The sequence below is a fragment of the Pseudorca crassidens genome, chromosome X, assembly GCF_039906515.1.
Source record: "Pseudorca crassidens isolate mPseCra1 chromosome X, mPseCra1.hap1, whole genome shotgun sequence".
NCBI lineage: Eukaryota > Metazoa > Chordata > Mammalia > Artiodactyla > Delphinidae > Pseudorca > Pseudorca crassidens.
The window spans coordinates 86,307,331-86,324,135 of record NC_090317.1 but is presented as its reverse complement, the minus strand read 5'-3'; the positions used below and the strand labels follow the sequence as shown (position 1 = coordinate 86,324,135).

Here is a 16,805-nt window from a genome sequence, read left to right as displayed (position 1 = left end):
AGGAGGGAGGTTCAAACAGTCTTTGGCCCCAGCTCCTGGATCTTCTGGTCCTGCTGGGAAAGTTGTGGACACGTAGGACTTGGGTCAGAGCAGCGGTTCTCCAACTTTAACTAGCCCTCCAGAATCACCTGGAGGGCTGGTTAAAACACAGATTGCTGGGCTCTACCCTTGAGTTTCTGATTTGGTAGATCTGTCTTGGCATCTGATAATTGGTATTTCTAGTGCCTAGGTGATGCTGTTACTGTTGTTCCAAGGGCTGCACGTCCCTGCCTGGCTAGGGGAAGAAGGGTCTTTTTCTAGTCAGATGGGCAGACCTCTGGGGACAGAGCCCTTTTTGTTTGCTTCTCTCCTCTTTCCCCCAACAACTACACTTCTGAGCAGCTTTAACACCCGCTGGGAAGGGTGATTTCCATGTGTTCATTAAGTCTGTTCATTTTTTCCCTGTTGTGTGGTGACCAGCCTGCAAAGCAGAATGGGAAGAAAGCAGCCACCAAAGTGGCCTCCGCTCCCCAGTTTGTTCACTCCAATGATCATGCCAATCGGGAGGCTGAATTAAAGAAGAAGAGGGTAAGCCCTTTCCCTTGGAGAGAGAGGGCCTGGCTTGACTGCCAGGTCTACAGAAATGTTGAAAGGCAAAGGCCAGAACTGTTAGGGTTGTTGAGGCTGTTTGTGGAAAGGGGAAGAGAGGGCAGTTGCCTTGATACTTGATTTAGTGTCCATTTGCTCACCTGCCAGTCCATGGCTGTCTGGTTTATGTTCTCATTGCTCCACTGGAATGACCCCTGCCAGCCTCACCAGCATGTTCTCTGGTATCAGACTCATGGATAACTTTCTTCCCTCATGTTATTCAAATTCTCAGCATTTGAGACCATGATTTTTTTTTTGAAACACTCTCACTTTGGCTTTCCTGTCATCTCACTCTCCTGGATGTCCTTTCTTTTCTGCTGTCTCTTGCTGCTCTGTAAATGATGGAGCATCCCAGGACCTTGTTTTCTTTTCCTCTCTGGTCTTAAGTGCTTCCCGCTACTTAGAACACATTCTCTCTCAGCTTCACATATCTTCCTTGTATTAGTGTCTGCCATACTTTCCCTTCCTTCATCTCTTTGTCTTTTTCTTTCTCTCAAACCCCTTATCTCTTGCTGTCATATCTTCTCCCTTCCTGTATCCCTGCTCCTCCCACCTGTGCCATGTCACACTGTTTTCTCCCTCTGTCACCTGCTCCCTGTTACTCTTGGTCTTCCATCCCTCCCTTAGACTGCAGACCTAGTCAGCTACAGCCCTGGTGTGCGTTCACTTGTTAGGTTGAGGAGATGAGGGAGAAGCAGCAGGCTGCCCGGGAGCAAGAGAGACACCGACGCAGGACCATTGAAAGCTATTGTCAGGATGTCCTGCGACGCCAGGAGGAGTTTGAGCACAAGGTAAGAGAGCAGTCTTTGCCTCTGGGTAGGACTGGTGTGGGTTTGCTCAAAAGCATCTTTTGCCATTGATCTGTGAAAAGGAAAGAGGAAGGGTGTGAGATTGTTGGAGGGGGAGTAGAGAATCAGTTCAGAGAAGACGGGAAACAGTAGGGACATGGAGGGAGGGTGAGAGGGAGGTGAAGAGCCTTATCTGTGACTGGACAACCCTGGTTAGGTCCTTTCTCCCAAGCTGGAACCCAAAGACTGGGGTCTGGGAGTGGGGAGGCGTTGGACTAGGGAACAGGGGGAGAGAAGGAATGAGAACGTGAGGGGAAAGTTAAGAGAAGAGTCTTCTTTCTAGGACCTCTTACTGCCTTTCTGGCATATAGTCTCATCTCACAGAATATATACTTTCCAACTTAAAGTTCCTTTTCTAATATAAAGTACACATTTTGCTTCCTCCATCCCACATTCCCCATAGATTGTTTTTCTCACTTATACCTCCCTCTTACATTCCTCCCTTATACACTCAGGTGCAATCCCAGGCCTCTAGCTGGTGCTCAAACACACACTTACAAATAGGCACACACATGGACCATGTGGGTCTATCCTTTCTTCTTCTAGTTCCTGGCTTTGTTGGCTGATACAAGCTGCTCTTTGGTGGGCTGGGACTCACATGGCTCTCCCAGCCTCCCATGGTTGCCAAAGACAGCTCTCACTCTCTTTCCTCCCCTGGACCATTGTCTTTTTTTCCCTTTAGGAGGAAGTTTTGGAGGAATTAAATATGTTTCCTCAGTTGGATGATGAGGCCACAAGGAAGGCTTATTACAAGGAGTTCCGTAAGGTATGGAGGCCCATTTTTTTAAAAAATTTTTATTCATTTATTTATTTTTTGACTGCATTGGGTCTTTGTTGCTGTGCGTGGGCTTTCTCTAGTTGTAGCGAGCGGGGACTGCTCTTGGTTGCAGTGCGTGGGCTTCTCATTGTGGTGGCTTCTCTTATTGCAGAGCACAGGCTCTAGGCATGTGGGCTTCAGTAGTTGTGGCACACGGGCTCAGTAGTTGTGGCTTGTGGGCTCTAGAGTGCAGGCTCAGTAGTTGTGGCGCTCAGGCTTAGTTGCTCTGCGGCATGTGTGATCTTCCTGGACCAGGGCTTGAACCCGTGTCCCCTGCATTGGCAGGCAGATTCTTAACCACTGCACCACCAGGGAAGTCCCGGGGGCGCATTTCTTAAGGCCCTTTAGGGAGGGCATCAATCCAGTGCTGTCTCCTCTCTGCTTCTGTTTTTCCTAAGATGGAGACCTCTTCTTTCATGGGCCTGTTGATTGCTACCCAGTTCTTTCCCTGCCTTCATCCCTCATTCCCTGCCCTGCAGGTGGTGGAATACTCTGATGTGATTCTAGAAGTCCTGGATGCCAGGGACCCATTGGGCTGCCGCTGCTTCCAAATGGAGGAGACTGTCCTGCGGGCAGAAGGCAACAAGAAGCTGGTCCTGGTCTTGAACAAGATTGGTGGGTATTGGGCAGTATTGGGTAAGGCAAGGCAGGGACCAGGACTTGTTGAAAAACTAGCTTGGACCAGACCCTGACACCCAGCAACTCAGTGGTATCCATAACAGTTGTGCAAGGTAGGAATTCTTGTTTGAGTTTTTAAAGCCAGGGATTTGAGAGGTGAAGTCACTTGTCTAAACACACACACACCACACACACAGTACAGCACAAGTTGGGAATGGAGTTAAAGCCTGTCTGCCTTTCAGTCCCCTGTTTTTGCCATTTTGAGCTTTATCTGTGACTGGCCAACCCTGGAGAGTTCCTCTTTTCTCCCAAGCTGGAACCTGGACACTGGGGCAGAAGAGCACATCGGCTCACGAGTCACTCAGGTCTGGGTCTCATCCCAGTTTTGCTGTCTGTTTTCTCTGGGATCTTGGACAAGTCATGTCACCTGAGAGCTTCTGTTTCTCTAGGTGTAAAATGGGCTGTGATTGTCCCAATCTCATAGGATTGTTGGAGAATTAATGATAAAGTGCTTGGTACATACATGTTCAGTTCTTCATAAATGGTAGCCATTTTTGTCAAGGTTATTCTTGACATTTGGCCCAACCTAGAATGATCCAGGGAGGGGTGGGAAGCACTGTCTTTGGGAGGCCTCTGGTACCCTGGGCCCCCTGGTCTGGAAGGAAGGCATCTAGGACCATAGAGCTGTTTACCCATTCTCCTTGAGGAAACAGGTCTCCTCAGGGAGGGCCAACTGGTCCCCTAGACTAGACTGTCCTTTCTAACTCTAACCTGGGGACTGGACAGGGACTGTCAGTGCTAGGGAGATATCTGTTGGCAGGAGGTGGGCCAAGTCTTGGATGTGGGTGGCTGCATCTTTAGAGTGAGCCATCGAGGTGATGTTCTCCTTTCCAGTCCTCTCTGTTCCTATTTTCCCCAGACCTGGTCCCCAAGGAGGTTGTGGAGAAGTGGCTGGAATACCTTCGGAATGAGCTGCCAATTGTGGCTTTCAAGGCTAGCACCCAGCATCAGGTCAAAAACCTGGTAAGCTGGGGCCAGGGACATCTAGCCTCTTTCAGGGTAGCCTGGGGCTACACTGTTTTCTAATTATATCATTAACATAGAAATGTGTTTTCAATGTAAGATATTAAAGTATACAGAAACATTTGTTGCTTTGATGGAGAGAAACTGGGTCCTGGGGGACATTTGTTTTTTCAATTTTGTACCAGGTATAAAACTTATTTATTTAAAAAAATAAAGTAGAAAAAATAAAAACAATTACAGTTGACCCTTGAACTAAACAGGGGTTAGGGACATCCACCTTCTGCACAATGGAAAATCTGTGTATAACTTATAGTTGGCCCTTCATATCTGCAGTTCTGTATCTGCAGATTCAACCAACTGCGAATCATGTAGTACTATAGTATTTACTAGTGAAAAAATTTGCGTATAAATGGACCTGTGCTGTTCAAACCCGTGTTGTTTAAGGGTCAACTGTATAGATGGAAGCTTGAATATCCTTACGCTGGTACCTCTAATTCCAAACTCTTTTATCCATATCCAGAAGTAACCACCATTGTTAGTTTGGTGTGTATCCTTCCAGATGTTTTTCTGTGCTTTATATTATATGTGGATGTGTTTATAAAGAGAAAATAGTGTTAACGAGTATCATATATGTCATCCTGCATTTTGTTTTTTTTTTCCTTGAAGATCTTTCTATAGAGTTCTACCTTTTTGATGCTAAATAAAATTAGTTTCCAATTTTTTTTTATCATTATAACCAGTACTACAACATGTACTCTTACACGTCTTGGCTAGTGGGCAAGTGTTTGTGTAGGTTGGGCACTGAGAGGTAGAGTGGCTGGGTCATAGGCTTTTTGCATTTTACATTTTCCTAGTCACTGACAAATTGCTCCCCAGCACCCCACCTCCTCCACCCCCACCCCTCAGTGGCTGTACCAATTTATCTTCCCACTAATGGGATAGATGAATGTGTGAGAGGGCTTATTTCCCTACACCCTTGCCAACATTTGATATCATTAAACATTTAAATCTTTATTCATCTGGGAGAAACATGATATCTCCTTTATAATTTTTTGGCCTTTTTCATGGCAAAAATGTGATAAGCATCCTTTTTTAACAGTTTTCTTTCATTTGTGTTCCACTTCAAGGATATAGCTCCTTAATCTGTTTCTTATTAATAGATATTTAAGTCAATTCCTATTTTGAAGTACTGTGGTAGGTAAGTAAGGACAGAAGAAGAGCCGAAAGGGCATTGTAGGCAGAGGAGGTAGCATCAGGAGTAAGGAGATGGAGGCCGAAATGACCTTGACCTGTGTGAGGAATCAAGGGAAGGTAGACTTTATGTGGGCCAGGCACCATCTCTTCTCTCCACAGACAGGGAGGCAAACGTCCCCACTGTGTAGGCGAGGTTCACTGAGGCCCAGAGAATGAAATCAGAATTTGCCAGGCACACGCCTGTGAGAGGCAGAGCTGAACTCAAACCTGGCCTGCCTAGAGGCAAGGATGCTATCCTGCCCCTGCTGAGGGAGGCAAGAGACAGGCAGGGACAGAGAAGACTGGAGGTACAAAGACAGTGGAAAAATAGGCCTTGTGGAAGCAGGGAAATGGCAGGTATTCAGGGCCTATGTGAGAAGCCCTCTGCTTCAGGCTGGGGGTTTCAGTGATCACAGGGAGGCGGCCCTGAAAGTTGGAAATCTGAGCTGAGACCACATCTCCCACCTGATGCCTCTTCTATAATACCCCTCATTTTCCAGAATCGCTGCAGTGTGCCAGTGGATCAAGCCTCTGAGTCACTGCTGAAAAGCAAAGCCTGCTTTGGAGCTGAAAATCTCATGAGGGTTCTGGGGAACTATTGCCGCCTGGGTGAAGTGCGCACCCATATCCGTGTGGGCGTTGTGGGTAAGGCCTTGGGGGAGGTCATGGGACCCAGGCTTCTTCCTTGTGCAGGGGCTTCATTGGGGCAAAGGATTCTGGGAACTTCATGTTACTTTTGTGGGGGGAGGAGAGGAACTGTTCAGGAAGGGTCTTGTGATTTGTAATTTGGATAGGTGGACGTGGGAAGGCATACTCAGGATCACCACCATGGTTTGAGTGTTAGAACCATGGACCAAAAGTGCGGGGCCGGGCTTGGAGTTGGCCTCATCTCATTCTACCAGAGCTGTGGGAGGGAGGGGTGAACACCTCCCTTTCATAGATAAGAACACTGGGGCTCAGAGGAGGGAAAGGGACTTGTAGGGCTCAGCCCTGGGTGAGACAAGGCAGAGCTGAGGCTCAAACCTGGAACCCAGGGTACTGAGGGAAGGCTGGTGGGAAGGGAACAGGGAAATTGAGAGAGGCAGAGATAGACCCGCAGGGAGAGGAAGTGAAGGTGGACACTGAGAAAAAGGTATAGATTTGCATACCTGAGTAGACACAGAAGATTTGAGAAGCCAAATGGTGGGATTGGTGGGGAGTGGAAAGGGAAGACAGATGTGAATGACAGAGGCATGCAGAGAGAGGGAGATATGATCACAAAGAAGTGTGCGCAGAGACTTGCAGAGAAACATAAGAGGGCTAGAGACCCTCCCATGTAAGTAGAGAGGCAGACATGTATACCCAAGGAAAGAATGAGTGAGTCAAACACAGGGATAGAGAGAGATTCAGAGGGAGATACACATAGAGGCAGGAACAAAGATGCAGACACAGAGGAATGCACCCCCAGACCTATGCACACATACAGATCCACAAACACATGTACACATCCACATGTATGGAGACATGTACAGACCCAGAGGCAAAATACATGCAGACCAAGCTCTTCCCATACACTCACCCAACTCCGCTTCCCCTCCCCAATGAAATAGAGCCACGGAGAGACACGTGCCCGGATACACTCGACCCTCAGACATAGTCACGCCCCAGAGTCACAGAGACCAGATACACGTCTATGATGAGACGGATATATATGTATATATAGAGAAATAGAGATACAGAGGGCATTAGGGAGGCACAGAGAAAAAGAGACACAGTGGAACACGTACGGAAGGACATACATGTAGAGAGACAAGCCCATGGAGAGAAGGAACATGTACAGAAAGAGCTGAGAGGAGCTGACATAGAGGGAATTACAAAGAGGTAGAATTGGTGGGGTGGGGAGAATTAGAGAGAAAGGACAATGGCCAGAATGAGATACAGTGAGACAAACCGGCAGAGAAAGAGGTGCTTAGATACACAGAGATACACAGACAAAGAAAGATGTGATAGAGAAAAAGATGGAGTGAGAAAGACAGAAATGGGAAAAGCAGTGGTATTTAGAATGAGAACAACCAAGAGACAGAAGATATACAGAGACTTCTATACATGAGGGATATATACACAGGCACATCTGTGAGGGAGCAGTACATGTGTAAGTTCTAGCACACAGAGAAAGAGAATGGTGGGAATGAGAGACCCAGTGAGGAAGAAATAGACAAGGACATCCATAGGCTGAGAGGTGCTCACAGATGCCCAAACAAAAAAACACGCACCACGGGCAGAAAGCTGCTCAGAGACTGACATCTGGAGATGAGCTCCCCCCACCCCCTGCCAGGTGAATTATATATCAGGATGGATGATTCTGTCTTACAACATTTCCCAGTGTCCACCCTCCACTGGATTTTGTCACAGAGGCCTTGCTTTGAGCGTCTTTCCCAGGCTGTTTGTAGGTAGGAGGTGAGTGCCACATCTAGAAAGAGGGACACGTCTAGCCAGGTTGCTCACATATGGAGGAGAGGGGTAGAAAGACCATGGAGGGGGTTGGTCAGGGCCTTGGATGGGAAGGCAGGAGGCCAGGCTCTGTTTTTGGCTCCCCCATGGCCTGGTCACACTGCCCCTGCCTGGGCCTCCCACACACAGGCTGTCCCAGATATTCTTGAGGACCCTTCCTGCCCTGAGCCATCTGCTGCTCCTTTGTAGGCCTTCCCAATGTTGGGAAGAGCAGCCTGATCAATAGCCTGAAGCGCAGCCGTGCATGCAGTGTGGGAGCCGTTCCTGGGGTCACCAAGTAAGCACCTGCCTGCTCCCCCACTTCACAGATCCTTCACCCTACCATTCCCCCAACTCCCACGCCTTCAGCCCCTGTCCCTTATCTTGGACCAGCCTTTGATTCTTCCCTGGGCATGGGAGTCTCACTAATAGCCCTCATTTACCTGGCACACCCTGGCTGTGGGTCAGGCACCCAGCTGGGTGTTTCCCCCACTTAGCTCCTTGAAGCCTCCCGACACCATGCAAGATTGGGCTCTGAATAAGCAGCTCCACTTCCTCGGTGAAGCAACAGGCTCAGAGAGTCAGAAGCTTGCCTGTGGTCCTGCAGCTCAGTCCCCGGTGGTGGAGGCTAGACTGGAATCAGACCCCATATCTCTCCGCCTTCACCTGTGTGCCATCTGTCCCACCCCTTCTCTCAACTGGGTGCTTGGAGCCTAGAGGATGCCAGGCACATCTGGGCTTATCACCGTCCTGTGTCCTCATATCTCCCCTCTCCCACCCCAGGTTCATGCAGGAGGTCTACCTGGACAAATTCATCAGGCTGCTGGATGCCCCGGGCATTGTCCCAGGACCCAACTCGGAGGTGGGCACCATCCTGTGCAACTGCATTCATGTGCAGAAGCTGGCGGATCCTGTGACCCCAGTGGAGACCATTCTTCAGCGCTGCAACCTGGAGGAGGTACGCGGGCCTCTTGCTTATGCCCTACCCTGCTCCAAGGGCCCTTCGTTCTTCCTCATGATTTCTCTTCTTCCTCTCTTCACCAGATTTCCAGCTATTACGGTGTCTCTGGGTTCCAGACCACTGAGCACTTTCTGACTGCAGTGGCCCACCGCTTGGGGAAGAAGAAGAAGGGGGGCATATACAGTCAGGAGCAGGCAGCCAAAGCTGTCCTGGCTGACTGGGTGAGGTGAGGAGGGGGCTAGGTGTAAGGGTGAAGCCTGCTGGGAGTCAGGCTCCACGAAGGGGATCATCTGTGTTCACTGCAGCGGCGGGGCAGCCTAACTTCTTGGGTAGGGAAGTCCAAGGCACCAGGTCACATCCTGCTTGGCAACTTATGCCCAGTGATTATCCAGCAGCTCAACCTCTTGTTCAGAAGCAACTGTCTGGGTTTTCTAGTTGACCCTCACTGTTTCTGACCTGAGAACTCATTCTCTCTTTGATTGGTCATTTGTTGTCTTAATGAGATCACCAATTTCTTCCCACCTCCCAATTCAGCGGGAAGATCAGCTTCTATACACTCCCACCCTCCACCCACACTCTGCCTGCCCATCTCAGTGCTGAGATCGTTAAGGAGATGACTGAGGTCTTCGACATTGAGGATACTGAGCAGGCCAATGAGGACACCATGGAATGTAAGTAAGGGCGAGTAGGTTGGCCTGCCTGGCACCTGGTCCTGCCCTAGTAGAGCCACACAGACCTGACAACAGGTCCTACATTTGACCTCCCCCTGCTCTGGCTCTACTCTGACTTGGGGAAAACTGTTTAACTAGCTTTAACCTTAATGTCTTTTCCCACAAGGTGGAGAATTGTAATCTGGGTCATGGGAATATGGGGGTGGGGTGGGGTAGGGAGGCAGCTGGTTGTGGGCTCTTGGTAGATAGGAAAAAAATCAGCAAAGTACCTGGAACATGGTGAGGTATTTACGAAGTGTGAGGTTCCTTTCCCCATCTCTTGAGGCCTGGAGTGGACTGAGATACTCCTCTCAAAAACCCCTTCTCTCATTTTGCTCCAGGTTTTGTCACAGCCATTGCATGTCCATTTCTAGATTTTTACTTTTATCCACATTGGCAGGTGAGGCATCTGAGACACAGAAAGGTGATATTTGCTAAATGATGCATGGTCATTGACAGGCAGACGTGGCATTCAAACTAGCTCTCTTGCCTTGTTTTGAAGATTCTCCCAACTCAGTATCTAAGTGGTTAAAAGAATGGACTGCCTGGATTAAAATTTGAGTGTTGTGTGGTGCTGTACAAGTTCTTAAGCTCTCCATGTCCAATGATGTCATCTGTAAAATGGGGACAGTAGCACCCACCTGATAAGATAGTTGTGAAGACTTATTTGATATGTAAAAACACTGCCTGGCATATAGTACACGCTTGGTAAATATTAGCTGTTATTAAGATGGTTATTTGTTGAGGTATAGAGGTATGACTTTCAGAAACTCCTGTAGGAAGTTTGTTCTCTTCAGATACTCTACCATCTGCAGCTCTGGTTGATGGCTCCTTTCTTCTCTATCCCACCCAAGGAAGGTACCCGGTGATCTCTGGGCCTGTCTGTGGACACTCTGGGGTAGTGGAGAAAGCCTTGGCTGGCCTGGCTTCTAGTTACCCTGTTTCTCTTGAGGGCCAGTAGCTTTCCTTCTCTGGGCCTTTTAGTGTGCTTGGATTACAAATGAGGACAAGAGGCTTGCCTACCCCCATGTGGCTTTGGGCAAGTCAGCCCTTTTTCTGAACTTTGCTTTTCTATTAAGTGGGTAGCTGGGAGGAATTAGTGCTCACATTTTTATGATGATGCTTGACTCTGGCTGTGTGTGAGGGCAAGCAGGGCTCTGGCAGTGAGAATGTACTTTGGCAAAAGATAGAGGTCCCGGAAATTGAGAAGAGGGAGTGGTTAATAGCGAGAATTTCCTAGTTGCCCTAGTGTTGAATCTTGAAGATTAGGGATTAGAGGCCCAGGGCAATGGACACATTTGTGGTTTGCACTGGAGGCCAGCTCTAGGCAAGGCACCAGAGAGAGAGGGAGAGAGGCCCGGTCCTGGGGAGGGAATCCCAGTAGCTGCCATTTACAGAGCAGTGTCTCAGGCCAGTGCATTTCAGGTACCCTCTGCTGTAATTCACAGCAGCCCTTTGTTATAGGGCTTGTGGCATTCTCATTTTCCAGATGAGGAAGCTGAGGCTCCAAGACCAGCTCCCAGCAGGCGAGTACCCTACTGCAAAACCCACATCTTGAATCCTTTGTCATGTGGCCTCCCAGCAGGAATAAAAGAGACTTCCCTCCTGACTACCCTGGGCAGCGTCCACATATCCTTTCCACTGAGGCCTGACCAGGGGGCTAGTAGCAGGGAGGAGCCAGGGCCCTGACAGTGGTATTTATTGTGTTAAAGGCTTGGCCACTGGAGAACCTGATGAGCTGTTGGGTGACATGGACCCGCTCGAAATGGAGATCAAGTGGCTCCATTCTCCTATGGTGAAAATAGCAGATGCCATGGAAAATAAAACCACGGTGTATAAGGTACCTGTTCTCTTTCTTCATGGGAACACTCTCCTCTACCCCGGGCTCTGGGAAATGGTCAGTCCCTTCCACCTGGCTCCCACAAGGTCCGCCTATAATACTGGGGAGATGCGGGTTGTTCATTCATACCTTGTGGGCTCCCTGGGTGCTAGGCAGGGTGCATCCTTTGCCAAGCAATGGCAGGTCCGAGGAGGAGGCATGCTCTCTCAAGTAGCTTTCCCAGCCCAGCTCTAGCCTAGAGAGCAGGATCCCTGTCTATCCACCCGCTTCTTCAAGTTACAAACCTGGGCAACCCTGATTCTTCCTTCCTTCTAACTAGTATCCTGGATCCTATATACAGTCAGTCACCAAGTCTGTGGCTTCTCCTGCCTAAGTCTTAAGAGATGCTCTTGGCCTCTTTCTATTCCTACCATTCCTGTAACCCTAGCCTAACCTTCCAGTTGTCTCCCACCTGGACATTTGTTCCATATGGCAGGTCCCAAAGGTCACCTGCCCTTTCATGGCTCCCCAGGATCAAGTAGATATGCTCTGCTATGATCTCTGGAGGCTTTTTCAGCCTCTATGTCTGCCAGTCCCCCATCGCTGCCCTTCGAGAGGTCACAGTTTAGTGGTTTCAACCACGGATATCTACACTGTGATGGGAGACACACAGGCTGGGGTTGGGGGCAGAGGTTGGAAAAGCATGGATCTAAGGGCCCTAACTAACCTATACTACTTGTGGGTCAGGGAAGTATTCCAGGGGGCCTTGATGCTTGTGCCACGTCTTGAAGGTTGAGGAATTCTCTGGGCAAGGGGGGCAGCAACCTGTGGTCAGGGGCTCAGCCAGTGCGCGTGCCAAGACCCAAAAGGGTGAGAGCGTGTTATTTTGCAGAAATCACTAGTGGTCTGAGGTGACTGGAGTGAGGGTAGAGGCAGGGAAAGATGAATCTGGTGTCAGATCATTGAAGGCCTTGAGTTTGACTTTAAACCATGGGTAATAGGTAAACACTGAAAGTTGTTTATGTTTTGTGGGGGAGGGGAGGCAAAGGGTTTAAAATTTTTTTCCCATTTTGTTTATTTAAGATATTTTTTTGATTAGGTACATGGTATAAAATTGAAAAGGTAGGATATTCCCTGGCGGTCCAGTGGTTAGGACTCCACGCTTTCACTGCTGAGGGCCTGGGTTCAATCTCTGGTCGGGGAACTAAGATCCCACAAGCTGTGTGGCGTGGCCAAAAAAAAAAAGGAAAGGTAAAGGGTATACAGTAAAAGTAAATCTCTCTCCTGCTTCTCTCTCCCAGACACCCTGCCCCCTCCTGAGTGTCCTTTCAGAGCTACTCCATCTTTATACACACATATATATATAAAAGCAGATAACAGATCTATTTCAATGCTTTTTTAAAAAATTTTATTTATTTATTAATTTATGTCTGTGTTGGGTCTTCATTGCTGTGTGTGGGCTTTCTCTAGTTGTGGTGAGTGAGGACTACTCTTCGTTGCAGTACATGGGCTTCTCACTGTAGTGGTTTCTCTTGTTGTGGAGCATGGGCTCTAAGTGTGCAGGCTTCAGTATTTGTCTTGCGGGCTGTAGAGCGCAGGCTCAGTAGTTGTGGCACACAGGCTTAGTTGCTCCGTGGCATGTGGGATCTTCCCGGACCAGGGCTCCAACCCATGCCCCCTGCATTGGCAGGCGGATTCTTAACCACTGAGCCACCAGGGGAGTCCCAACAGATCTATTTCAATTCAAATAGTCGTATGCTGTTTTTATTGTTCTGCACATTGCTTATTTCACTTACAAATTCATCTTGTAGATTGTTCCACATGATTACTTAAAGAACAGTCCTTCATTTTTAAAAAAGAAAATTATTTATTTGGCTGCATCGGGTCTTAGTTGTGGCACACGGGATCCTCACTGTGGTATGTGGGTTCTTCGTTGCAGCACGAGGGCTTCTCTCTAGTTGTGGCATGCGGGGGCTAAGTAGTTGTGGCACGTGGGCTTAGTTGCTCCGTGGCATGTGAGATCTCAGTTCCCCGACCAGGGATTGAACCCACGTCCCCTGCATTGGAAGGCGGATTCTCAACCACTGGACCACCAGGGAAATCCTCTGTCGTTCATTTTTGATGGCTATATAATATCTGGAAGGGTTTCTTAAGCAGGGAAGCAACATGGTCAAGTTTATGTATTAGAACTATCACTCCAGTGGCTGGGGTAAAAATCAAGTTGGAAAGAAAGGAGCCAGAGTGGAGGTAAGAAGTCCAGGAAGGAAACTGTTGCCTGAGCTCTGTAAGAAATGATGAGGCCTGCATTGGGGCAGTGGTAGGAATCACGCCATTCCCATCTTCACATAGTTTCGAAAGTCCCCCCAGTGCTTACAGGAAAATCAGTTTAAAGTTGTGAGTTTAAGGCCATCCCCTGATATTTCTCACTGAGCCCATAAGCCCCAGAACATACCATTTTTCCTCAAGGACCAGCAGTAGTTCCCTACTCCATACTGCAAATTCTAGGCTCAGGTTCAGGGCCCTGAGTAGGGCCACTCAATTGCACAACTCCATTTAGGAGTGCTATGTTGTAAATGGTGCCCCCTCCCACCCCCGCAACCCCATAGTTGTACAGTGTGGTAGCCTTGCCTTTTACCCACTGTAGTGTAGCAGGTAGCCATACATACAGAATCCTGACTGCTTGGGTTCTCATTTATTCTACTGCTTACTAGCTGTGTGACCTTATGTGCCTTGTTTGTCAAAGACATTGTTGCAAGGATTAAATGAGTTAATACACAGGTGTGTGTGAGTACATGTATACATATACATATGTATGTATATGTATAACACACACATATATGTGTATGCTTAGAAAGGTACGTGGCACATAGTGAGCTTCCTGTCAATATTACCTTTTACTGACCACATGTACCTTCTGTTACAGCCAAATAGACACCCTTTTGGGTGCCCAGGTATGCTCTCTGCTTTTCCAGTGTTCAGTCAGGAATGACCCTTCCATTAGCAGAAGTATGTTGACCACCACCATCCCCTCAGCCTCTGTCACTTACGCTGCATTTCTTTGGTGGGCACTTACTACATTCTAACTTGAGGTGTGGTTGGGTTTTTTCCTCTTTAGCCTGGTTGCTTCCTGAAGGTGGGACTGCATCCGAGCCATTTCTCCAACATTTCCCCATACAGAGCTAGGCACAAAATTGGTGTCAGAACATATTTGTTAAATTGAGTAAGACCTTGAAGGGTCACTTGAACAAAGAATCATTGAATACCAATTGTCATTGACAAGTAATTCTGCTTTTTCATTTTATTCTTGTAAAAGCCATGCAAGCTACCTACTGTCCACCCTTATTTGACAGATGAGCAAATTGTGGCTGAAAGGATAACTAAGCACCTGCTAGTCTGTGGTGGAGCCAGACTTGAAGCTTATTAGTTCTGTGTGGCTCCAAGGCTCCTGTTCTTATGCAAGCCTGTCCTTGCCTCCTCTGCAGAAGTCTTTGGAGGTACTCTGGGGGCCCAGACCTCACTGTTGTCCTTTCTTTCCCCAGATCGGAGATCTCACTGGGTATTGCACCAATCCAAACCGTCATCAGATGGGGTGGGCTAAGCGCAATGTGGACCTTCACCCCAGGAACAACAGCTCAGTGGATGTCTGCCCAGTGGACCACCGCCCCATGCTACAGAGGATCATGGAGACAGACCCCCTGCAGCAGGGCCAGGCTCTGGCATCTGCCCTGAAGAATAAAAAGAAGCTCCAGAAGCGTACAGGTAGGGGCACTTGACCACACCCCTGTGCTCCAAAAAGAACCTACCTGAGGCCTTAATTAGGGGCTCCTGAATGAGCATCTCCACGTGTCCAGCCCCGGGCCAGGGTTAGGGGGCAGGGAGGGGTTAGGAGGCTTACCTGCTAGCACAGTGGTTCTCAAACTTTAGCTTGTATTAGAATTGCCTGGAGGGCTTATTAAAACACAGGTTTCTGGGACCCACCCCCAGAGTTTCTAACTGAGTAGTTGGACCTTGGGTGGGTGGGTGGCAGGGCGCTGAGAATTTGTGTTTCTAACTTGTTGCCAGTTAGTGGTGATGTTGCTCCTCTGGGAACCACACTTGGAGAACCACTGGCCTAGTTTTATGTATCAAATACCCACCATTTATTTATCACCTGCTTTCTATGTGTTAAGAAGCTTTCAGGCTATATATGTTTACTTTATCAATAGGCGATATATTCAAAATCCAAAGGGTACAAAAGAATATACAATAAAATGTCTCCTTCCAATCCCGCAGTCTTTCAGGCATCCCTCCAGAGGCAACCAGTTAATTTCTTGTATCTCATTCCTGAGATAGGTACACAGGCAAATATCTGTATATTCTTTGTTCTCTTTTTGTAGACAGAGGCTAGTCTCCTGAACATATAGTTTTGCCACATCATTTTTCCACTCAATATATATTATAGATATTTCCCCATCAATTCACAAAAGAACTTCTCCCTTCATTTCAATGGTGGTCTGCTGTATGGCTGGTCCATTTAGGTCTTCATGCTATACTAATTTTCACTAACTCATTGCAAAAGTCTTATTCTCATTTGTTAAGTGAGGAAACTGGGGCCCAGAGACATTAAGTGACACACTCAAGGTATTTGATGGGGCCAAAATGCAAACCTAGATTTGACTGATCCCATGAGCCCTGTTCTTTGAACTAGACTATGTTCATAACCATTCGCTCTTGGCCTGATTCCACGCTGAGTCCTGGGAATACAGAGATGAATTGCTCTTGAACTGCTGGTCTTATTGGGGAGTGGGGAGGAGACGAGAAAACAGACATTGGCAACACAAAGTGATCACTGTGAAGACATAGAAAGCACAGTGCGGGAACCTAACCCAGCCTGGAGGTCGTGGTGGGGTAGGGGTGATCAGAGAAGGCTTCCAGAAGGAGGTGATGTCTGAGGGGAATCCTGAGGAACAATAAGGTGTGGCTGGAGGATGGAGGTGAGCATTCAGGCTCAAAGCCCCTACTGCCATCCTGCCCCTTTGCCGTGAGAGCTTTGAGGGTCATGGCAGAGTGCTAGTAAGTTCAACACAGTAAAAGAAAACAGCTGTTTTGATACTAGGAAGAGAAAAATACTTGAAGCTCAGTACTCTGACACTCTGAGATACAAGCTATTTTGGGGTGATCATTTCATAGGTAGACAAATGGGTCTTCCTGTGAGGCTGAGCAGTGGCTGCCATTAGCTCACCAGTTGTTTTGTTTAGTGTTGGGTAGGGAGGGGGCGGTTAAGGAGCCAGTTTGGGAGTTTGGTGCAGACCAAGGTAAATGTAGGCTAGCTCCTGCAGGCCTCCTGTTGGCAAGCCAGCCACCAAGTGACTGCCCATTTTTCTCCATCTGCAGATAAACTCGCCAGCAAGCTGTCTGATTCCATGATGTCCGCCCTTGACCTCTCTGGCAATGCTGATGACAGTGCTGGTGACTGATCCACTGATCTCACCTCCTTCTCCCACTCCAAGCATCAGTTCCAGTGGAAATAACAGATGAAATGGTTTGCTTCTCCCTGAAATTAAAAGAGCCCCTTCCCCCAACCCCCCTTCCCTCCATTCTCTGGGAAAAAAAAGTCCCAAGTGTCTGAAACTGACAAACCCAATACCCTTATTTAATCTGTACTCTGTTTTCAAGAGAAATTAAAAAAAAATTATCAGCA

The 16,805-nt window shown here is 48.1% G+C and overlaps 1 protein-coding gene across 1 annotated transcript in view; it reads left to right on the top strand.

Moving 5' to 3' along the window:
* Window positions 1-16,805, top strand: part of GNL3L (G protein nucleolar 3 like) — a 26,072-nt gene extending 9,267 nt beyond the window's left edge. The window contains exons 4-16 of the mRNA XM_067724602.1: window positions 460-567; window positions 1,302-1,418; window positions 2,158-2,241; window positions 2,772-2,907; window positions 3,830-3,933; window positions 5,667-5,811; window positions 7,846-7,933; window positions 8,419-8,593; window positions 8,680-8,822; window positions 9,131-9,267; window positions 11,019-11,146; window positions 14,665-14,884; window positions 16,499-16,805. Of these exons, the coding sequence (XP_067580703.1) occupies window positions 460-567; window positions 1,302-1,418; window positions 2,158-2,241; window positions 2,772-2,907; window positions 3,830-3,933; window positions 5,667-5,811; window positions 7,846-7,933; window positions 8,419-8,593; window positions 8,680-8,822; window positions 9,131-9,267; window positions 11,019-11,146; window positions 14,665-14,884; window positions 16,499-16,581 (1,668 nt within the window). The 3' untranslated portion in view covers window positions 16,582-16,805. The remainder of the gene's footprint in view (window positions 1-459; window positions 568-1,301; window positions 1,419-2,157; window positions 2,242-2,771; window positions 2,908-3,829; window positions 3,934-5,666; window positions 5,812-7,845; window positions 7,934-8,418; window positions 8,594-8,679; window positions 8,823-9,130; window positions 9,268-11,018; window positions 11,147-14,664; window positions 14,885-16,498) is intronic.